At 34.9% G+C, this 23,444-nt stretch overlaps 5 protein-coding genes, 1 long non-coding RNA gene and 1 other non-coding gene across 9 annotated transcripts; 3 read left to right on the top strand and 4 right to left on the bottom strand.

Annotated features, from left to right (window-relative positions):
- Positions 1–1,329: 1,329 nt before the first annotated feature.
- Positions 1,330–1,411, bottom strand: TRNAS-CGA (transfer RNA serine (anticodon CGA)). Its single transcript has one exon. It is a non-coding gene; the product is annotated as a tRNA-Ser (tRNA).
- Positions 1,412–1,552: 141 nt separating this feature from the next.
- LOC127263210 (uncharacterized) lies at positions 1,553–5,746 on the top strand. Of its 3 annotated transcripts, XM_051292241.1 has the most exons (12): positions 1,553–1,674; positions 1,872–2,012; positions 2,092–2,146; positions 2,232–2,373; positions 2,759–2,907; positions 3,248–3,371; positions 3,594–3,706; positions 3,782–3,847; positions 4,429–4,519; positions 4,648–4,715; positions 5,213–5,250; positions 5,359–5,746. In XM_051292241.1, the coding sequence occupies exons 2-12, from the start codon at positions 1,987–1,989 to the stop codon at positions 5,528–5,530; spliced, it is 1,044 nt and encodes a 347-aa protein (XP_051148198.1). In that variant the 5' UTR covers positions 1,553–1,674; positions 1,872–1,986; the 3' UTR covers positions 5,531–5,746. The 3 variants fall into 3 exon arrangements, with proteins under 3 accessions (XP_051148198.1, XP_051148200.1, XP_051148199.1); XM_051292243.1 differs by lacking the exon at positions 1,553–1,674 and having other exon boundaries at positions 1,694–2,012; positions 2,079–2,146; XM_051292242.1 differs by lacking the exon at positions 1,553–1,674 and having other exon boundaries at positions 1,694–2,012.
- Positions 5,747–6,322: 576 nt separating this feature from the next.
- LOC127263082 (protein JINGUBANG-like) lies at positions 6,323–8,010 on the bottom strand. The gene has a single exon (XM_051292025.1). It carries the CDS (start codon positions 7,807–7,809, stop codon positions 6,478–6,480), a length of 1,332 nt encoding a protein of 443 aa, XP_051147982.1. The 5' UTR covers positions 7,810–8,010; the 3' UTR covers positions 6,323–6,477.
- Positions 8,011–10,496: 2,486 nt separating this feature from the next.
- LOC127262959 (aquaporin TIP2-1-like) lies at positions 10,497–11,882 on the top strand. Its single transcript, XM_051291831.1, has 3 exons — positions 10,497–10,646; positions 10,961–11,211; positions 11,338–11,882. Exons 1-3 carry the CDS (start codon positions 10,520–10,522, stop codon positions 11,704–11,706), a joined length of 747 nt encoding a protein of 248 aa, XP_051147788.1. The 5' UTR covers positions 10,497–10,519; the 3' UTR covers positions 11,707–11,882.
- A 421-nt stretch (positions 11,883–12,303) lies between these two features.
- Positions 12,304–13,669, bottom strand: LOC127262960 (photosynthetic NDH subunit of subcomplex B 3, chloroplastic). The gene is made up of 6 exons (XM_051291832.1): positions 13,382–13,669; positions 13,154–13,264; positions 12,990–13,046; positions 12,768–12,830; positions 12,520–12,594; positions 12,304–12,445 (listed from the first exon to the last, which is right to left on the bottom strand). The coding sequence occupies exons 1-6, from the start codon at positions 13,598–13,600 to the stop codon at positions 12,356–12,358; spliced, it is 615 nt and encodes a 204-aa protein (XP_051147789.1). The 5' UTR covers positions 13,601–13,669; the 3' UTR covers positions 12,304–12,355.
- Positions 13,670–13,860: 191 nt separating this feature from the next.
- LOC127262961 (uncharacterized) lies at positions 13,861–15,013 on the top strand. Its single transcript, XR_007841353.1, has 3 exons — positions 13,861–14,041; positions 14,107–14,188; positions 14,768–15,013. It is a non-coding gene; the product is annotated as an uncharacterized LOC127262961 (long non-coding RNA).
- A 170-nt stretch (positions 15,014–15,183) lies between these two features.
- Positions 15,184–21,689, bottom strand: LOC127262958 (nuclear pore complex protein NUP35-like). Its single transcript, XM_051291830.1, has 4 exons — positions 21,545–21,689; positions 20,465–21,071; positions 19,854–19,965; positions 15,184–15,642 (listed from the first exon to the last, which is right to left on the bottom strand). Exons 2-4 carry the CDS (start codon positions 21,055–21,057, stop codon positions 15,328–15,330), a joined length of 1,020 nt encoding a protein of 339 aa, XP_051147787.1. The 5' UTR covers positions 21,058–21,071; positions 21,545–21,689; the 3' UTR covers positions 15,184–15,327.
- Between the last annotated feature and the right edge of the window lie 1,755 nt (positions 21,690–23,444).

Below are 23,444 nucleotides of genomic sequence, written 5' to 3' on the forward strand. Positions count from 1 at the left end.
ACCATTCAATTTTCTTGATCCTCATACAAGTCAAAGTGAATTAGATGTACAAAGAATTTTACATTTGCAGCGAATAGCAAATTAGTTGCCTGATGCTTTTTGTGACACCAGCAGGGTCACTAGATCTTATATAGCTGCTGAAAATGTACCTGCTAAAATTGTTATTCCTGGAGACAAAATACAAAGTGCTAATGAATCAAATGTACGCCTAAAGCGTGGAAGACCTGTAGGTTCCAAAAATAAAAATCCTCGAAAGAAAAGAGGAACAAATGAAAGGATTGAAGATTTGAATGTTAAATCAAAATCCTCAAGAAACAGATAGTAACATGGATCAGATTTCTAGAGAAATTGATCCTGATAAACTTAATGAGGATGTTAATCCTAATAGAATTTCTTTTGAAGAGAATGAAATTATTGAAAATTCAATAAATTATGTTACTACTGGAAAGCATTGAAACCGAAGTGATACAATTATGGATAATGCTTTTGCATATAATATAGCACTTGATCTAATGGAAAATGACGAGGATCCAGAACCTAGATCAGTTGATCAATAAAATTACATAAAAATTTAATATTTTTTTACTATAAAAAATAAAATTTTGAAACTAAAAGTATAAATATGATTTTTTTACATTATAAAATAAAAAAATTAGAAGGAGCAAATTACTATAAAATACATAATTTTATTAATTTTTACAAAAAAAAAAATACATATATTTTAAGGGTTGGGATCAACTCACCCTTCTAGCTTCAGTGTAATTCCGCTTAGACAATATATACCAAATAAATATGTAATATATTGTTTATAATAATATAATATAAATGCATTAGATTGACCTTATTATTAATTTTAGCATGTATTATGAATTTATAAAATATGAAGCAATAAATAAAAAAATAATAAAAAATTAATTATTATTTCTTGAATTAGAAATAATAAAGTGTGGATGAATAAACTTATTTATTATAAATAAATTGTGCATAAATGAAGCAAAAAAAAATAATCATAAGATCACTGAAAAAATGAAAAATTTGTTTATTATTTGTTAAATTAAAAATAATCAAAATTAATGATAAATAAAATTGTTTAATATAAATCAATTATTTAATATAAATACATTGGCTGACCATTAATATAAGTGTGTTCGGCTCTATTTATCAGCTAAGTCTATACCGGGCCTATCGGTGAATGGCTGGGTCAGACCTATAAATGGGCCTAGATAAACGGGCTTGTAAAAGTGGGCCGGCCCATAAAGAGAGCGCCACTAGCCCATAATTGAGTAACCCAACCCAAAATATAAATACTAAAAAACATAAAAAAATTATCGTCGACAGCAGGATTCGAACCTGCGCAGGCAGAGCCCAACAGATTTCGAGTCTGTCTCCTTAACCACTCGGACATATCGACCTTATGCTTTTACTCTCGTAATTTTTCATATATAAAAAACTTTTATAATAAGTTATTTTATGGTTCTTTTGATAAGACAGAACCCCACCCGCAAAATACACACAGTGACGAAAAATGAATATTTTTATAAAAAATAATTATTTAATAAGATACTTTTTAATTTTTAATGAAGTGATATTTACTTGACAATGCAGAGGTCATAAGATTGCACTTGCAGCATCTTTGTTCTAAGTAAGAAAACTCTCATAAGCTACAGGCCACAGGTAAAATTTACTGTGTTTTCTTTGTTGTTTCTGTTTTCTAGAATGTATTTGGTGGATGCAGTGTAAATGTAGTTTGGAATTTTGGATTGAAATTGATTTAAATAGTTTTAAGTTTGAAATTAGAAAATCACATTTTTTTCTGTACTGAGAAAATTCTTCGATTCTCTGTACTTTTCACGGTTTTTCCCAAATTCTAGGTTAGGTTTTCCACGGCGGTACCAATTCAACAAAGCTGCAGGAATCTCCAATTTTTCTTGATTGGCGGCAGCTACTAGTCTTATTCTCAAGATACATATATGCGGAGAGCCAGCGATGCTAGCCTGCAGTTCTATCTTCAGGTATTTCTGAATGGATACACTTCGATTCGGATTGAATTCCTAATTGAACAATTACAATCTTAGCAGTTGCTTTTGGCAGAGGAAACTTTCCTGCTATTAACGGTGCGAGGTTTGACATTTCGTGCTGCTCACAGGTTTGTAAATATGGTTCAATCAGTGGATGTTGACTGAATTCACTTTGTATATTTATTTCAGATTTTTTGTGTTGATCTGTCTCAGATATTTAAATATCCCCGTGGTTTGAGCTACCGATTGATAATGGATAGAAGCGGAAAGAAAATTGATTTCTGTGGAAAAATGCAAAGAACCGCAAAGCAAGTATGGAAGGCAGTATCAACTCAAGCTTCTTTAAACAGTGAAGGTAATGCATTTCTTTTGATATATATATATATATATATATATACACAGAGAGAGCGATGGAAGTTGTATCGACACAAATAATTTGTAGTATTATCTCTTTATCTGTAAGAAAAATGGAATTATCAGGATTGATTAGGGTTTATTAGTACACACAGTCACACACATATATATATGTATATATATATAATGAGAGATGGAGTTGTATCAACATATGAGGTTTCTCTTGTATCTTTTGTGTTATAGTGTTCCAATTATGTCTATATTGAGGTTTCATTAGCTTGCTTAGTTTCATCACTCTGTTTCGGTAATTAGATAGTGCTAACCACTGTAATCAAATGAATTTTCTTGTCGATTTGTTACTTTATATGGTGGAGGATGTGAAACAGGTGATAATAGAACCACGGATCGACAAAACCGACCTGGAGAGGTGCATGAAGCCGTTTCTTCAAATGTTTCGACATCCACAGGCGGAGGCAACCGACCTGAAGTTTTGATTGAGAAAGCTAGCGGCAGAGCTACATCGTCATATGCAAAGGTTACTGAGAAACACTCATTCATTATCTGTTGATGCATCTGTTTCATTTCAGACTACACTTAGTTAGTTGCTTTTTATTTATAAAAGATATTGATTGAATCATTTCTATATGTTCCGTTGCAAGTTAATGATCAGGGATTCGTGTATCTGTGAATTTCTAAACGTTTTACTTATAATCATTCCACCTAAATCGATTTAGTATCTTCTATTATTTAGCATTCCTGTTATGTATCCTTTTTAATACAAGTATCTTCATGTTTTATTTTCTTATAAACTTGGATTGTGGATTGCAATCGTAAATGATTAAACTCTGATTAATGAATGTTTGTATTTCCATCAGGCGGCTAAAAGTCGAGAAGACTTCTCTCACTTTGTTTCACTCCCTTTAGCTTTTCATTCTGGACTGCTTGACAAACTCGTCAGTTTTCAGAATGAAATCCTCGGCATCGAAGGATTAGATGAAAGTGAGTATCCAGATAGCGATACAAATGGGGATAAAAATGAAAAGCAATAGCAATAACAATGGTGTGCACAAACAAAGCACATATTCCTTCTCGTTTGTTTTCAATTAAACTAAACTCTATGTTATTACGAATTAAATCACCGTTTATTGGAGAATTGAAATCATTTTTTTTGTATTCTGTAAATTTTCTTGCATCTATGGTGATGAGTTTTTCAACTTGCAGATTCGGGGGTTGAAAAGTCCGTATTTATCAACCCAAAAACTTTGCACCTAACCGTATTGATGCTGAAGTTGTGGGATAAGGAACGGGTTAAAACAGCTGCGGAAGTTCTACAGGTAAATTTACTTTTAACAAAATCATTTACAGTTTGACGGGTTTATATTCACAATAGCATTGTTCCTGCTTTGTAGAATGTTTCGTCGAAGGTTATTGAAGCTTTAGAGAATCGACCTGTTTCCATCAAACTTAAGGGCCTGGTAAGATTCCCTTTTCCACATAATTTTACTTGACCTTTCTAATTTTTACTGCAACACAAACACGAACGCAAAGATAAAATTAGAGTTGTAAAACAAATGGAATTGTTCCCGAGCTCCACTCGGTTTGGTTTGTTTGAACTTTTAAAAAGCTACTTCTTTAAGCTAAACGAGCCGAACACAAACACAAACACAGACTTAACTCGTTAGTACTTGTTAAAAATTAAATTAATATCTTTATATTTAGTAATTATATATACTTATTTATAATATTATACTTAATTTCATTTTTACACAATTTTATTAATAAATATTATTAATTGAATTGAGCCGAACACATATAAAATAAAAATAAAAATTATTTAATGAGCTGAGCTCAAATATAAAAAATTTAACTCGGCTCGATTCGTCTCGTTAACAACTCCTCATAAAATTCACATAGGTGAAGCTCTATTAAGTGCTAAAATATATCACAATTGGACTATATAGTTTTCGACATGGTATAGTTAGAAAGGATGAAAAACTGTAACAAGTCGTATTGCACGATTTCTCTTAACTCTTGTTTGTATCGTTCTCTCCTGCAGGAATGCATGAAAGGTTCTGTGACCAAGGCTCGTGTTGTTTATGCTCCCGTAGAAGAAGTTGGTGGCAAGGGACGTCTCTTGCGTGCTTGTGGTATCCTTATTTCACTGATTCCGTCTTACCTTATGGAAACTTCCGTGATTTTTACATGAGATTTTGTTTTTTCAAAACTCTTATTACATTTGATAATTCGTTGTAGTTTTTCCTTAGTACATACTTAGATGTCATCATTAAAGCATTTGTCGAAGCTGGCTTGGTCGAAGAAAGTGATGCCCAACAAAAGCTGAAGGTACCTTTTTTTATCTTAATCGTTTTTCACGGCTCGGAGACTCGTTTTTACTTGGCATATAGGCATCATATTAGGTTGTGTTCTTTAGTGTTTAGGAATTTCTGGAGTTTTCGTTGCTAGTTATTGAAAATTATATAAGTATTATGAAATTATTTATTTTTATTATTTCTAAAAAGTTTTGTGAAAGAAAATAGTGTCTTTTTATGCAATACGATGCATGGTTATTTGTGAAAGTGCACAAATTGTAGCATTTTGAATTTAAATCTTACCGAATTTTGCAATTACCTAATTGTAGCATCTATGTATTGTTATATTGGTTTTTTTTTTTTTTTTTTTGATCGGAGAAATTTATATATTGTTGACTAATCAAGTATTGTTTCCATTGTTGGATTCTTTTATAATACTTTTTTGATGTCAAACCCAACTTTTTTTTTCTCAAGAAGAATTCGATTTTTGAGTTGTAATTTTGGTCGATCTTTTCTTTCTTTATTTTGTAGTTGCATGCGACACTTATGAATGGGCGCTTCCGGAAAAGGTATAACTAAACTACTCGTCTATATTAATACATTGTAATGTCAATAAGCAAGTAGTCGAGGTAACAATGTTTTCCTTCCATTCTCCTTTAATAACTCCTTTTGTTTAGAGCAAGAGGGAAGAGATGGGTCGACTCTTTCGACGCCAGAGGCATTTTTGAACGACACGGTTCTTACGAATGGGGTGAGTATGTTATTCGAGAAGCTCATCTTTCTCAGCGGTTCGTCTACGATGAGAATGGCTATTACCACCGTTGTTCTATGATTCCTTTTTCGAATTGATCAACCTGGAGAGGTTGCTGAGAGTTCTTGTACCGTTAATATTGATAGATTACGATAATCGGTATATCGGTGTATCGAAAAATTAGTATCAGTCAGAATGATGTAGCTGTTCTTATATGCTTGTGGATAATGATGCAAAATTGGTTTTTGTTTTGGAATTTGATTTTTAATACTAAAAATTTTGAATTAGAGCAATTGTTTGATGCAATGCTAGTAGATCATTTAGTCTTTATTAGACGAATTAAAGAATATTAGTATTTTTAATAGTAATTGTTAGTATGCAGTTGTACTCGTACTAAAAAAATATTTGTATAATTGTAAATAAATGTAAAAATAAAAGTATTGTAACTTATAATTATTATAAAAAAAATGTATATTTTTCAATTGAATACATAGAAATGAAAATGTGAAAGCTTTAAAAATTAAGGGAGAGAGAATAATATATATATATATAATTTCTTGCAATTTTTAGAATATTTTATTCAATTCAGAAAACAAAAACTCTATAGTTGTTTTTTTTTATAAGTTTTAACATAAGATTTTACTATTTTTTTAAAAATATCAAATTAAATAATTTTTTTAATATTATATTATAAATTTATTTTATATTCAAATCATCACTTCACCGTCTATTTATATCAATAAAATAATAACTATTCAAATTCAATTTTTAATTTTCACTATTCCCAAAATTCCAAACTCACGGACAAACACAGCATGCTTTTTGCAGTTTTTAAATCATATAAAATTGATAGTGCATACATTTAAAAATAAATAAATAAAAGTCGAAAAAATAATATAAATCCTCCAAAATTCCCAAAACAATCACACCCTGGAAAAGTTCCATGTCTCGCTACTACAGCAAATGTTTCGACATGTTTCAGATTAACCTTTTAAAGTCCCAGAAAAGGATATTCTTTGTAGATCTTCCTTATGTTTACAAATCTCTAGCTAACCTGAATCTTCTTCTGTACCCATGAAGGCGATAGCACCGGGCTAATGTCAACCGTCGTATTGTCGAACAGATCATCGCGATCCTTCGATCCCTCCCAATTCGCCTTCTCGACGTCGTGCATTACTCTAACTCGCCATACCTTGAGAGTTCGATCGAGGCTGGCGCTATACACCAACAAAATCTCGTTTTCGTCGTTTCTCTCGACATTTTGTCGAGCTGCAGCTAAGCATTTAACAGGCCCGTGATGACCGTCGATCACGGCAAGACTCGTGTGGCACGATTGGCTGTTGTCTCGTCTCCATATCCGTATCGTCGCATCCTCGGAGCCGCTAAGGATCAAGTCGTCCGTCGTGTCTAAACATAGGATCGCGAAATGATGGCCTTGTAAGAACCCGCCGTGATTGTATCTCCCCGAATTCGACTCCTTCGCCCAAAAATTTATTAGCCCGTCGGACGATCCTGAGTATAAAAAACAAACGTTGCTCGCCCGGCTTAACGCCAACGCGTTGATTGACGAGTGGTGGAACTTTAGTACCATTGTAAGAATATGACAGCTCTCTTTTGTTAGACGCCTCCACACTTTCACAGTTCCGTCTGATGAGCACGTGAACACACTACCGTTGTCTTCGTCGATCGCGATAGCGGTTACGCGACCTTCGTGCGCGACGAACGAATCGATGCATCGCTTCTCGGTTATTCGCCACACGCGAATTGTTCGATCCCACGACCCGGTGAACAAAAGCTTCTCGTTGTTGTTGTATGCGAGGCATGAGATCGAATCTCTGTGCCGATCGTTGTTGTTTTTGTTGTTGTTATTGTTCTTATTGTACCCGAAGAAGAACGATCTTTTTTTCGGCAGAGTCATCGACTTTTTCATCGGAAATCCCGAGAATTCCCACACCCGCACTCTCCGATCGCCGTGCGTCGTAAATAGTAGCCTCCCGTTGGCCAAGATCGCGCGAATCTCGCCGCGCGCGCATTTCATTCGACTCATCTCGGCGCAGTCGGGCTGCCGCCACACGCGGATTTTATCGCTCGACGACCCTGTAAAAATGAAGTCTTTAGTTACCGTTATCGAATGTATATCACCTTCGCTGTGATGCAACGACACGACGCAATGATAAGCAAGAGTTCGCGAAGGCGAAGCGACGGCGGCGGCGACGGCAGAAACACCAATCGGCGAGTGTCTCCACGACGCTGCCGACAAACACGAGATTCTCGCGGACGCAATTCGAGAATCTTCGTCGTTGTCGTCATCGTCATCGTCGAACGAGAATCCTCTGGGCAAACTCTTGTCGAATCTTTCTCGATCGAAGGAATCCATTCGAAACAAAAATGAACAGTTAATCTACACCGTTAGATCTACTTAAAAAAGATCGATGAGGTAGCTCGGAAAGGCTATCCATTAATTACGACAAATCTTTTAAGGTTGTTTGTACTTAAGGTAACTCTCGTGTACTTATCGCCGGCGCAATGCCGGAAAAATGAAAAAGGCGGCAATAGGGCGACAAGCCGTACGCGTATATTATCGATCGATTCTGTTTTATAAAAATCAAACATTTTGTTTTGTCTTTGTCTACGGAAATAACGTATATTTTCCGCGTATTCTTTAAAATTTTGGACGATTTCGTCGTAAGATTGGGTGAGGGTGTCGTGGGGGTTGGTGGGGGGATTTAGTGCAGGCAGCTGTACTGTACTGTACTGTAGTAAAATGGTTTGTGTTGGTTTTTGGAGAGTAATGAATTTGAGCTACCATGGCTACATTTAAAGAGGTGATTAACGGCTAGTTTGTTTGTTTGGCTTAGCTAGCTTCTGTCAGTCATTATTTACTGTTGCATTTAATGATGCTTTTTGGTTGTTTTTAATTTTAATTTTAGATTTAAATAATAATTAAATATTTTATTTTATAAAATATAAATAAAATTTGTGCATTTTTTATTTTTTATTTAAATTTTATATTTTTTGGAAAAAAAAATCAAATATTATATTAACAAAAAATACTAATAAGGGTTTGCTTTGTTTTTTTTTGTTTGAATTTTTTATTTTACACGAATAATAAAGAATTGTATTGATAATTAGAAAAAAGAACACACGAAACTTTCAAATTCAATTCACTATTTGAACTCCAAATTTGTTGAAATATATATTATTTTACAAATAATTATACATAAAATACTACCTCCTTCCGATTTTAGGCTTTCTTTTACTTTTTACGTGTTGATTTTTTAATATTAATTATTATTCTCTCCGTCTCAATTACAATAGTCATGTTTACTATTTTTAACCGTTCCAAAACAATAGTTTTATTTTCATAAATAATTATATCACTATAAAACTACCCTTATTTTTTCATTATTATTACACAATTGCCACTAGTTTTTACACTAATAAACTCACAAGGGCAAAAAAAATTTTACCCATATTTTTTACCCACTCCAATATAATATCAGTATTCTTTAACTCTTGTGTCAAACACAACCCATATTATAGTTTTGGGAGGGAGAGAGTATATGAAAACGTAATACAAATTAAAAAATAATTAAAAAAACTTTTATTAGTGTCTTGTGATACTATTACAATGACGTTTGTGCAAAAATATTATAAAAATATAAAAATATTTTTAATATTAATATAATAACGTAAAATGAGGATGGAAGTATAGTTTTTATAATATTTATGAAAATTTAAGAAAAGTGTTGAATGAACAATTTTTTTTTTTTTTTAAAAAATATAATATATTTATTTAAAACACAAACTAAACAAAAGTACAAAACCTTACATTAGTCTTCGTTTGCATTAATATAATTAATTAATTAATTTTTAAAAATCTAATTAAAATATGTTACAGTATTATAGTAATATTTTATTACCGCCAGTGATTTATTGCTGGGGAATGTAACCTGTGACAGATTCACGAGAATATTATTTCTATTAAACAAAATAATATATTGATGGTTCTCGAACATTCACATTATTTTATTGCCCTTTAAAATTAAGTACTATCATCTTAACTTTTCGTATCATGGCTGTACATTTAATCATTTTTTTTTTAATTTTTATAATTCATATTTTATATATTTTTTTTTGTAATTCAAACTATTTCTTAAGAACAAATCACTAACCAAATTAACAATTTATATACAATTTTATTTTATTTTTTATCTTATATACCATATATTTCCAATAATCATAACATTATTTATATTTCTTAATAGAAATGTATTTTTAATTTTTTATTACAAAATTTTAAAAAAATAATAAAAACTACTCTATTCAAACAATATTATAATTTCTCAAAACATTTTTACCATTTTCAATAATTAATAAAATATTTTGTATTATTCCTAAAATTCAAAAAACACACGTATGAAGATGTAAAATTGTAGATTAAATTAAATTATCTATATTCAATAAATCCTATGGTTGATCAAATGAAGATAACATTATTAGCTAATATTTATAAAGGTTAACTTTTATTTTGTTACTATTCAGCATCATAATTTCTTATAAAAATAATTATTTTTTTTCTTTTACAACAAATTATTACTTAAATAAAAATTCACCTGTCAAATTTCAAAAGCAATGTATTTTGCAACATAAATCAACAATTATTTTAATTATGTGTGTATTATATTTCTCTCACAAGATAAATTAATAATTATTTTTAACTACGATGAACTAATCTTAGAAATAATCAAAATTAGTTATGTGTGTCTCGAAACTAGTCCTTATATAAATCGATAAAAAAAAATAATAATAATAAAAATAAAAATTGTTTCCATCATTACTATATTACGTCATTAATTAAAATTTATTTGAGTAAAGATTATTATTATTATATTTTGTTATGTGTGTTCATAAATTTTTGGTTTTTTATTACTACTCACAACAATTTTTTTCTTCACATATATAGTAATAATAATAATAATAATAATAATGTGAATTTTGTCAGTATATATATGGAGAGGGAGTGATAGGGTTGGGTTCCTCGTGCCAAAGCTCATTGTTGATTTGAAACATTCTTAAATCTGAAAATGCCGTCGATTGCTTTCGGGAGAGCTGATGACTCCTTCAGCTCCGCTTCCATTAGAGCCTACATCGCCGAGTTCATCTCCACTATGATCTTTGTCTTCGCCGGCGTCGGATCCGCCATTGCTTACAGTAACTAAATTCAATTCAATTATATATACAAATATGATCGATTATATAATAGTAGTATATGTGTGTATATATATATATACACATACGATTTGTGTTTTTTTGCTTAATTTACGAGTGATCCATTCGATTGTTGTGCATGATTTGTGTTTTTTTGGCTTTACGAGTGATCAATTCGATTGTTGTGCGTGATTTATGTTTTTTTGCTTAATTTTACGATTGATCAATTCGGTTGTTGTGGGTGATTTGTGTATTTTTGCTTAACTTACGAGTGATCAATTTGATTGTTGTGCGCGGTGCGGTTTTTGATTTCGCAGACAAATTGACAAATGACGCGCCGCTCGATCCGTCTGGACTGGTGGCGATCGCAATCTGCCATGGCCTCGCGCTCTTCGTGGCGGTTGCGGTTGGAGCGAACATATCCGGCGGACACGTCAACCCCGCCGTGACCTTCGGTTTGGCAGTCGGAGGACAGATCACGATCCTCACCGGCATATTTTACTGGATTGCGCAGCTTTTAGGCGCCGCCGTCGCCTCGCTCGTGCTCAAAGTAGTTACCGGCGCTTCAGTGAGTCAAATCGTTATACATATTCCCTAATTTTCACTTTTTGATAGTCTAATTAACCTGATTGGGGAAAATGTTATTCGATTCGCGAAGCATAATACCTAATTAATTTCTGCTCCTCAAATCCAGGCAATTCCGACTCACGGATTGGGCGCCGGAGTCGGAGCGGTTGAAGGAGTGGTTATGGAGATAATAATCACATTTGCTCTGGTCTACACCGTCTACGCGACGGCGGTGGATCCGAAGAACGGTTCGTTGGGGACTATTGCGCCGATCGCAATCGGATTCATCGTCGGAGCGAATATCCTGGCGGCAGGCCCGTTTTCCGGCGGATCGATGAATCCGGCGCGGTCGTTCGGGCCGGCGCTGGCCAGCGGGGATTTCTCCGGCATGTGGATTTACTGGGTGGGGCCAATGATCGGCGGTGGGCTGGCGGGGATCATCTACGGCAACGTGTACATGCACCAGGATCACTCTCCGCTCGCTGCAGACTTCTGATCAAGTAAGCAAATTAATTTGATTTTAATTATTTTGGATTTGTTCGTTGATTGCTATCTGCTTTTTATTTTTATTTTTCCTGGAGTAACAGAAGGAAGTGTTGCTGTTCTTCCTTTTTTCTTTTTCATAATCTGTTTTTATTTAATTTGATTATTTAAGGGAATCAATTATCAATATGCATGGATGCATATATATATATATATAAATAAATATATATTACGATAAATAAAGGTAAGTATGTGTGTTGTGTAAATGTATTTGTTAGGTTGAAATTAATATAGAATCAAAATATGAAATATAACATAACATATACAAACAATATATATATTTTTATTACATCCAATACATATTGTGTGCTGAATAAGAGTACTTGTGTTAAATTGAACTGTTGTGTGTACTGATTATATGCATACATTATATATGCATATATTGTATTATCTCTAATAATATTGTGTGATGTTTGACAATACACAACGTGTTTTACAGCCTTGCACTGTAGCCGGCTTGTAAAGTACATATGGTGTGTGTCATTATGTGCGATGATGCATTGTGGTAGAGTTACTGTTGAATTATATAAATAAATGAAGAAAAAGGAAATGAGATATGAAGTTGGTAAATAAAATTAAATTAGATTAATGTAATTAGAAATTCAGACATAAACAGTTTCTTCATCTTGTGGGGGTTCCCTACCGTAGACCCAATCATGGGCTTTCCATTCTGGGAGCTGTTGGATCACAACCTGTAATTAATTATTTAATTGAATTAATCAATGTATGTCACATATATATAGATGGGTGTGTTATTTTAATTTACCAATGATCCTTCAGTGGAATGATGAGGAGGTTTTGCAACAGTGGCCTGACAAGCAAGTCTCCAGTTTCTTGGTTTCTTCATCAGCAGCAGCAGTAGTAATCAGATGAGATCATATGTTGCTATATTGTTATTAATTATTATTGGCATTATTGTTGTAATGAAAACAACAAAGTATGGCATGAAAATTGAAATGAATAATCAAATAGTTTTAAAATGAATAATGGAGTGGTAGTATAGGTGTAGGGTACCTTCCTGAGCTTTTCTTTCTCTTTGTCATTTTTAGGGCTCAATAGCTCCTTCCCTTCAACGACCTATTATTATACTATAATTCATGATCATCAACAATATACTAGTACAATCTTAATTAATTAATTAGTTTGATCTAGCTCTATAATTAGTTTAATAATATAAATTTAATAATTAAAGACATCTTCTCTTATAAATGTATGTATGTATGTATGTATGTATACCTCAACAATGCAAGTCCCACAAGTTGCTCCTCCAGCACAGTTGAGCAAAGGTCTAGACTGCAACAGTACCATACCATATATAGATAGGTAGATAAATATATAAATATATATATATATATGTATCTATAGAGAGAGAGAGAGAGAGAGTAGAATAGAATACATACATAAGGACCGTACAATTCAAGATTGTTATCGAGCATGAAGTCCCTAAGCTTCTGGCCTCCGCAGGCCCTTCTGTATTGCACGTCCGGCGTTCCATCTGGGAACAATACTGACTGCATTGCAATATTCAAATCATTTATTTATTTATAAATAAATAATCAATTCATTCATTCATTGAGCTGACTGCCTATAGGTAAAAAAATTAATTATAATTAAATACAGTCACTCACACTAACAAAGGCAAAATTAACAGCACCATCAGCACTTTGTTTGTCTGCTGCTTCATCACCTGCTGCTGCTCTAATTCTCCATGCTTTCTTGGAATTGGAACTCAAACTCAAACTGGAATTGAACTTGTGGAGTTTTGAAAATGATGAAGATGATGAGTAGTAGTAGCAGCAGCAGCAGTAGTTAATGGGTTGATGGAGCAGCATTGTTCCCATTCCCATTTATTTAATTCTACTGAAGATATGTAGTATTAATACATATATGTTGAAGAACATCATCCATTTTATTATTCAATCAAGAACATGCATGTGTGGCTCTTATCCATCTTATCAATTTCAGTGTCATCGTCACTCGCTCTCTTCTCCTCTGTTCTATTACTATTACTATTATTATTTTTATTTATGTAATGAGGCCCAGAAGAATCGAAGCCCATTGGGCTAAATTAATAAACAAAAGGTAAATAAGTAAGCCCTAATTAATACAGCGGCACTCTCAACCAGCCTTCCTTTCTTCATCCTTCCATTTCATTTGGAATCAATCAAACCCTAAATTGATCGGCGATGACGGCAGCAAGACGAGGGTATGTAAGAATCATTTCAGGAACGATTCTCGGTGGGATCCTCGGATTCTATTTCATGCACCGAGCCGAACTCAAGTACAAGGTCTCTAATTATTATTGTTATTATTATTATTATTATCATTATCATCATCGAATTGGGATTTGCAGGAGATGTGGGAAGAGAGGTTGAAGAAGTACGAGGAAGAAATCAATAAGAGGAATGACATTGACACCTCATCCAACCCCGGAAGTGAGTCCATTTAGTAATTTTCTTTTTCCCTTATTATTATAATTATAATACTAATCTTATTATTATTTTTATTTTATTTTATTTTTTTGTTAGAGCTGATAACGAAACTGAATTTTATCTTAAATAGGAGCATAAAGCAAATTCTGTATATTAGGAAACTTTTATTTATCAATCTTAAAAACGAAATTTATTTTATTCTAGCCTCTACTCTTTTTCCCAAGGTTAGTTTTTGTTGGATTTCCACTTCTTTCTCTTATTCCCTTTTCTACTTAATTTTGAATCCAAATCATAAGAAGTTTTCCTATGTAGGACCAAAAGAATAATTGGGTTTGTTTCGCATTAGTTTGAGTTTTTTTATTTAAATAACATCTCTAACATGATATTTATTTTGTTCTAAAAAAAAAACACAATTGAACAATAGTATTTTGGTTGAAATTTTTAGATGAGACTAGCATTGAATTATCCAAGATAACGTGAGAAGGCCCTATTATTTATAAGGGTGAAAATTACTCCATTTAATACCGATTGGTTTTAAATTAAAACTTCAGAAATACATACCGACGATGATTCAATTTGCAGTATATTCGGTAGAAGAATCACGGCCTTGACAGCACGACAACATCAAGCACAACAGAAATGGAGACAACGACGACGATGTCGCAGAACATCTGCAACGGCTTGCAGAAATCCGGGCGCCGAATGATGGATTCCGGTCCGGTTAAGATTTGCAACGCCGGATGCTGCCCGTTTTGTTAATTTCTTACAAGATTCAACACATTATTATCGATAAAATAAAGTCCCAAGTTTTGTTCCTAAATGTATTTACAAAATTAAAATATATTCCTAAATAATGATCTTGATATTTTTGCTATACTGTACCCATCCCTAGAACTAAATATCCAGGCAGACTCCCAGGACCCGAGAACCAGCGTGAATAACAACATCGATTGGTCACCCGGATCCCGGGACCTGCTCACAAGAGATTTACCAGCATAAAACTCAAAACTTATTACTCAATAACTATAATGTAATGCAACAGTCGAAATTTAATCTTCGATACAAACAGATTTCACCTGAATAAGCTTCACATACAAAAATGACCAAAACGGGTCGGGTTCAAATCACGCATACCCTGTAAGCTAGACTCCGAACATCAAGTCCATAACCTTGGACACCACGGATTTTGCCGGCGTGGCGATGGTTCCGGTGGACTGTCGGGCGCCACCACCGGAGCTGCCGTTTTGGGGGTTGTAAGGATAAGGGGAGACTCGGAAACCATTCGACTCTGGTTTTCTGCTGGAGGGCGCAGGGGGTAGTGTCATGAAGCCTTGATTGTTGAGTCGGTCGTGGAGGGCCTGGCGCTGCATCGGGTCGACCGGCTTCACTCCAATGATGAGAACACCGTTTATGCACGTCCCGTTTGCGCTCAGTGCTCTTTGCGCATCGGCTCGATTCTGTGGTTAAGAATGCAAAACATGTTACGATGACATTTGTAATCGATGTAGGATTCAATGCAGCCACAAGAAATTCAATCGATTCTATGAATGATAAAAAAGTCAAAAGAAGACATTCCGACAATGATACTGTTAAGCACAAAAAAAAATAATAATAATAAATAATGGCAGTGGGATTCTGGACGGGTCTGGATATAAGTTAAATGACCCAGAAGTCGGGTGCAATCGGACAGATGCAAGGATCAGGAAGGAAGAAAGGTCGGGCGGAGTCTGAAAAAAGGTGTACCCAAGTCGGGTAAACCGTAGATCGGGTGAAAGACGAAGTCGGGCAGACGCAAAGGTTTGTCAAGAGAAAGGTCGGGCAAGGAAGAGGTACGGACAGATGCGGAGGTCTGTCCAGAGGACAGTCTGTCCTTCTAAAGAGATAAGGCAAATAGAGCCGGTCGGTTGGTCCGTGGTAGGGACCACATTTGGTTGGTCCATGGTCGGGCCAATTAAAGTCGGTCAAAGACGGAGGGCGGCTGATGCGGAGGTCGGCCCAAATGATGTCGGGCGAAGAAGCAGGTCGGGCATTGAGGTCAGGACGTGATACGAAGTTCGGACCAAGTGAAGTAGCATGTGCAGGTCGGGTGAGAGAGCAGTTCTGGGGCGGTTAGAGGAAGTTGCAACTGGCGAACGGTTTTTTGAAGGTCGGACGTAGTAGAACGGTTGACACACGTGTCAATAGAAGAGAACTTTTGGGGCGATTAACAACGGTTATGGTAACTGACCAGACGACGGTTCTGAACGTTTTCTTCAAAGAATATTTAAGGATTTGGATCATCATTTGGCAAGACATCTTCAATCAACTTCAACAAAGCAAAGTCAGATTTGGGGATCACCACTTTAAATTTCAGTCTTTTATTTCCAGTTTATTTTCTGTACCATACAGTGTTTAGAGATTCCTAATCTCAGGCACTAATTAATCAAGTTTAAGGATATTTTCTATATCTTTGAATTTTACTTTATTTTTGTTGAAAAATTACATCAACAAATTGGCGACCACAGTGGGAGCAAGGCAAGATTGCTGATCCTACATCAACACAAAATGTCATACAACTGAGGTCTGGCCGAATCATCAGAAAAATCAATATGGCAGGCACACAACCTCAATCATCATCAGCACCGGTGGGAGAGTGTTTCACCACCAGTCATGCCAAATCCAGGGGAGATTCCCCCACCACCTACCGATTGGTTGTCTTATGTTCAACAAATGAACAACCAGCAAACTTTGGTTATGCAGAACATGTTGCGTGAGCAACAAATGAACATGTTGCGTGAACAACAAAATCTAATACAGAACATGGTGGATCAGGCATTCTCCAGATTCACCCTGTATCCAAACATGCTTCCAGCCGTGTCACCTGCTCGTTTTCAGGCGATTTTTCCAGGATCAACGTTTGCAGGGCCAACGTACGTTGACAGTACGTTTCCAAGCGTCACAACTTTCAACCAAACAGATATGGGGAAGATTCCTCTAACTTTCCCAGATAATGTTCCTTTGGGACCGAGGGTTGATAATACCCAGCCGAATGAGAGATTAAGAGGACAGACTCATAATCCCATTCCAACCGAACCAGCCTTCTCTAGGGAAGAGAGGTTGGGGGAACAGACTCATAATCCCATTCCAACCGAACCAGCCTTCTCTAGAGAAGAAAGGTTGGAGGGACAGACTCATAATCCCATCCCAGCCGAACCAGCCTTCTCCAGAGAAGAAAGATTGGGAGGTCAGACTCACGATCACATTCCAGTGTTCGACCATATTCCACCCAGAGTAGATCCGGAGGATATTGCTCAAGTTCTGCGGGTGCATTTCGGAATGAATCCGCAAACGGTGAACAGGCCGGTTTACCAGAGGCCATTTCCAGAAAGGATCATTAACGATCATCCTCTCCCGAAAAATTATAGGCCACCAGACTTCTATTCTTTTTCGGGAGAAGACGGAGCTTCTACCATTGAGCATGTGGGTTGCTTCACGGCTCAATTGGGAGAAGTAGGCAACAATCCGTTTCACAAGTTACAATTGTTTGGGTTGTCGCTCACAAGAACAGCTTTTTCTTGGTATGCCAGTCTGCCGCCTGGACAGTTGCAAACTTGGGAAGATTTAGAGGCAGATTTTCATGCAAGGTTCTTTAATCCTCTGCCGACAGTCTCACTAATAGACCTTCTGGAGATCACGCAGATGCCAGAAGAGACCGGCTACCAATTCATAGAGAGGATGCGATTGATGAAGGGACGATGTCCTACGATGATCAATGAAAGCGAAATGACCAATTTGGTGGTCAGGAACATGCATACCAGACTTCGCGAGGCCCTGACAGCCCACGACTTTCAAGATCTGGCCAGTTTAGCATCCACGGCAAGAAGGTCAGAATCCTTTTTTACAGAAAATAATCATGACTTCCGTCAGGGGGGAGATGCTGAAGAGATGGTAGTGCAAGATCGATCAATGTGCAGACCACCACCAGTCCGCAATAAATGGAGGTCGGGTCCAACGTAGCCTCAGAAGATGGAGGTCGGATCTGAGGCTGATGTAGCCTCAGATGCTGACCTGCAAACTCCTAAAACATCACTGAAAGTGATGTTTAGGAGTCTTGAGGAGGAGGCTTATTGTTAAGCACAAAAAAAAATAATAATAATAAATAATGGCAGTGGGATTCTGGACGGGTCTGGATATAAGTTAAATGACCCAGAAGTCGGGTGCAATCGGACAGATGCAAGGATCGGGAAGGAAGAAAGGTCGGGCGGAGTCTGAAAAAAGGTGTACCCAAGTTGGGTAAACCGTAGATCGGGTGAAAGACGAAGTCGGGCAGACGCAAAGGTTTGTCAAGAGAAAGGTCGGGCAAGGAAGAGGTACGGACAGATGCGGAGGTCTGTCCAGAGGACAGTCTGTCCTTCTAAAGAGATAAGGCAAATAGAGCCGGTCGGTTGGTCCGTGGTAGGGACCACATTTGGTTGGTCCATGGTCAGACCAATTAAAGTCGGTCAAAGACGGAGGGCGGCTGATGCGGAGGTCGGCCCAAATGATGTCGGGCGAAGAAGCAGGTCGGGCATTGAGGTCAGGACGTGATACGAAGTTCGGACCAAGTGAAGTAGCATGTGCAGGTCGGGTGAGAGAGCAGTTCTGGGGCGGTTAGAGGAAGTTGCAACTGGCGAACGGTTTTTTGAAGGTCGGACGTAGTAGAACGGTTGACACACGTGTCAATAGAAGAGAACTTTTGGGGCGGTTAACAACGGTTATGGTAACTGACCAGACGACGGTTCTGAACGTTTTCTTCAAAGAATATTTAAGGATTTGGATCATCATTTGGCAAGACATCTCCAATCAACTTCAACAAAGCAAAGTCAGATTTGGGGATCACCACTTTAAATCTCAGTCTTTTATTTTCCAGTTTATTTTCTGTACCATACAGTGTTTAGAGATTCCTAATCTCAGGCACTAATTAATCAAGTTTAAGGATATTTTCTATATCTTTGAATTTTACTTTATTTTTGTTGAAAAATTACATCAACAGATACAAACCTCTCAAATAATGGATTGAAAAAATTGTATTTCAAAAGAGGTTAAATTTCTTCTGTCGAAACAAAGACAATTAACATCAAAGTAAGGAAACAAGAATCTTATTCCACGCGAAACCTCATTATAACAAAGAATGTCAAATGTTGTAGAACATAAACTCGGGTAGTTATCCCGGCTGTTTTGACAAATCTTAGGCACTTCAAATTCCTACACACACAACATAATCTTTCTAGTTTTCAGAAGATCGAGTTGAAGCTATTTCTAAAACCATGTTGAAGTGGAATTTAACGAGAAATAAATTAGTAGTAGTAGTAGTAGTAGTAGATTATGATGAAAGAAGATATTAAACAAGGTAACTCAAATGCACAGCAGAGACAACAAATCGATCACATGGGAGATTGTAATTGTAGGTATAAACAAAAAAAAAAAAAAACACTTCTTGGCATAACATATACTCCTTATGATCAATTTAGCTCCTTCCGTCTTTATCGAGAAGTCCAAAATTACAAGTGTAAGCAATTACCTAAACTTTTGCATATTTTATTAAGGTCATGACATAAGAAGAATGTACAATGACAATACTCTTAGTGGAATTATATAAATTATAAAAGACATTGGCAGAGATTTAATAAGATAAATGTAAGTAACAAACCTGATACAATATGTGCATCCAATTAGCATTTCTTGGTCCCGGAACATGTTTCAGAATTAGCCCATACTTTTCAAATTCTCGCAAAACAAGATTGGTATCAGCTGGCGAAAACCTGGATATGAAATTTAAAATAAGCATCAAATACGTAAACATGATTAGATGCCACAATAGTGATAGTTAAACTCTACGAAATGGGAATGAAAAGCCATTATTGCATGCTGAGAGTGTGAGCAAAGAAATAAATTGATAAAACATGTCCAACAAGAACATGAAGTAGACGAGCTTCCAGAACATCAGCTATTCACAAAAGCCACACGTCCTCTCACTAAATTCAAGCCGCTGATAAGAGAAAATCTTCGCATTGTACTATTTAACATATATGCACAATTGAAAAGTCTCAAACCAGATATGTCACTCTCTCATTTTTTAAGGCTTTCACAACATAAAATCATATAAATCCCCTAGATACATTGAAATCAAATACTTTACATAATGAATTCAGGTATACATCCACAGGTTGCCGACATTAACTCACATTTTATAAGCAACATGGCAAATTCTTGAGCATCTTTACATATGATAAAATAAGAATAAGAGACAGTTAAACATACCCGTAGATCGTAATCCACTCCTCCTCATTCCAGTTCCCTACAGGTACCAAATTTTCCTTCACTTCAGGTCTTGCAACCTCCCTAGGTGGCGGTACCGTTATCAAGGCACCAGTTTGAACCACCCCCTCAACAGGAGAACCTTTCCCTTTATCATCATGCTCTGCACTACCACCACTCTTCGCAGGCGACCACCAACTAGAACTGGCCATAGGGCTCTGCTGATTCTGCTGCTGCGGCTGCTTGCTTGTTCCAGCATACGAAGTGCTGGCATCAGATCTGCTCTTAGGAGTCGAAAACTCCCTGCTTAAAGTCTTAAATGGGGATCTAGGATCTGATTTGGGTTCTGGAGAAGCAGGATATTCAGGAATCCCGGTCTCCGGAGAATGATCCGCCCGGTCTTCGAGGGTGAATACTGGCGGAGGTGGAAGATCAGAGCTGGCAAAATTTTCACGCCACAGAGCTGAAACAGCAGCTGCCTGACCTGGGGATGTAAATTTCCCCCCAGATCGTCGAGACGACACAGGTGTTGCTAAATCTTGGAAGAACAGTGATTGTCTCCCAGATTTCGGGGTTCTATGGATGTTAGTGCTCATTTCCTTTTTTGTACCTAATCATTAAGGCAAATAATTGAGATATTTGTAGTTAATGTGCAATGGATATACAAGTATAATCTCATCTGCTATACATTTAACCATACATGTTTGCTTCATAAATAACCTTATTCATATATTAAAGCATGTTCTACAGACAGCATCGGTAAATAAAAAATCAAAACTGCTAAACAACTACTCATTTCCAAAACAAACCTACAAACAGATTGCACTAACTAAGAAACGAAATCCTCCATTACCCAATGGTTCATGTTTCACGAATCTTCATTCACAAGCTCTACGAGAACATCCAAACACAAATTACAGGAAAAATACCAGCGAAAAGCTGCAATCGCATATAAAATACACATACAAACAGCGAATCGATATCTGAGAGTGCAATTACGGAACAACCAACACATCAGCGCCAAGTGAGCACTATATAACACGAATTTACAACGGCGCTACAGAGATTACACAGAAACAGTACCTGAACACCAGCCTCGATGGCAACCGAGAAACGGACTCGGACTTGGACCTTTCTCCTCCGTGAAACGGATCGCAGAGCAGCAGCTACCAAATCAGGAAAACCCTAATTTTGTTCGTACCCACCCACGAATACGAAAATCGGACGCTCGACTCAAATACAATTTCAAATTTCGAACTTGAGTGTAATGACCAAAATACCCACAAAACGGATGGGTAATATGGTCTTTTCGCCTTATCAGAAACCAACCAAAAGATAAGACAAGGCTAAATTGGGTCGGGTCATACCCAATTTACATAAATAAACATTTTCAATCTCACTATAAATTATATTAATAAATAATATTATAAAATTATTTTCAGTATTTTGAATTGCGCAGTGAAAATGTAGGATCAACTATCAAGATTTATTTATTTTTAATAAATTATTTATATTACTTCATCCGTCCCACGTATCATATCATGTCCACGATGTCGTTTCTGTCCGTCTTACATACCATGTCATTTTTTTTTTGGAAAATGATTATACACTTTAATCTCATTATAAACTTTTTAATTTATTTTTTTTAATTTTTAATTAAACTAATTAGTGATCTCAATCTTAATTTATAATTATTTATATTATAGAATAATTATTTTCACTGATATATTCTTAATTATATGCTAATTCACTCTTTTTTTGGAAAATAATTACACATTTTAATCTCATTTAAAATTTTTTAATTTATTTTTTTAAAATTTTAATCAAACTAATTAGTTATCTTAATCTTAATTTATAATTATTTATATTATAAAATAATTATTTTCACTAATATATTCTTAATTATCTACTAATTATATCCCTGTTAGACTACAGTGTCTACAGTGTAGCAGACAGTACGTGAAAAAGAGAGTATAAAATAACTTGAGAAATGAAAATATCACTTAAATGAACAGTCCAAAAATGAATAATTGGAGTGTAAGAAAAACAACAAAGGGACAAGAAGCCCATAACCCATAGCCCACATCCATCATCATTAATATGTCCTATCATATCCATAACCACTTCGTTGTAATAATATTTCAAATTAAAACTAAATATTATTTTTTTTTATATTACAATTAATAAAAATATAATATTTTTTTATAAAATATTAAATTACAATAAAATTTAAACAAAAAATTCAAATCAACGTATTTTTTTAAATCAATTTTAAATTATAATTAAACATATATATAATTTGTTTATTTAGTATTTTTAAATTTAAAGTATTTTTTAATACTACCTCCGTTCGGCTCTAAGGGAGTTATTTACTTTTTACGTGTTGATATTTGAATATTAATTATTATATCAAAACGTAGTACAAATTAAAAAAAATTGCAAAAATACTTCCATTAATGTCTTATAATATAAAAAAATTTTACAAAAAATTATATATTTTTAATATTAAGTATAATGACGCAATATGTAAATATGACTCTTTATAGACGGACGGAGAGAGTATAATATATGAATAATTGTATTAGTAAAAAATAATATTTTAACTTTTTATAAAAGAATATAAAAATACATATATTAAAAATCATATTAATGAAAAGTATATAAATTTTTTTATTATCAATAGAATTTTACATATCTAATATATATATATATATATATATATTGATAGATATATAAATACACCCTATATTATTATTATTATTATTATTATGAGGTTGCATGTGCATGTGGTAATGCTTAGAATTGAATGTAAGTCCACACCACCACACATCATCCATCCATCATACAAACTATACATTGTACTTGCAAGTACTTTGGGTGTTTTCTATTTATTTTTACATTCAATATTCATATTTTGTACTAATAATTTTATTTACTTATTTTTATAAAATAACACATTAATTTTTATTTAAATTAAAATGAA

This window comes from Andrographis paniculata, unplaced genomic scaffold (assembly GCF_009805555.1).
Source record: "Andrographis paniculata isolate CXL003 unplaced genomic scaffold, ASM980555v1 Contig66END, whole genome shotgun sequence".
Classification (NCBI taxonomy): domain Eukaryota; kingdom Viridiplantae; phylum Streptophyta; class Magnoliopsida; order Lamiales; family Acanthaceae; genus Andrographis; species Andrographis paniculata.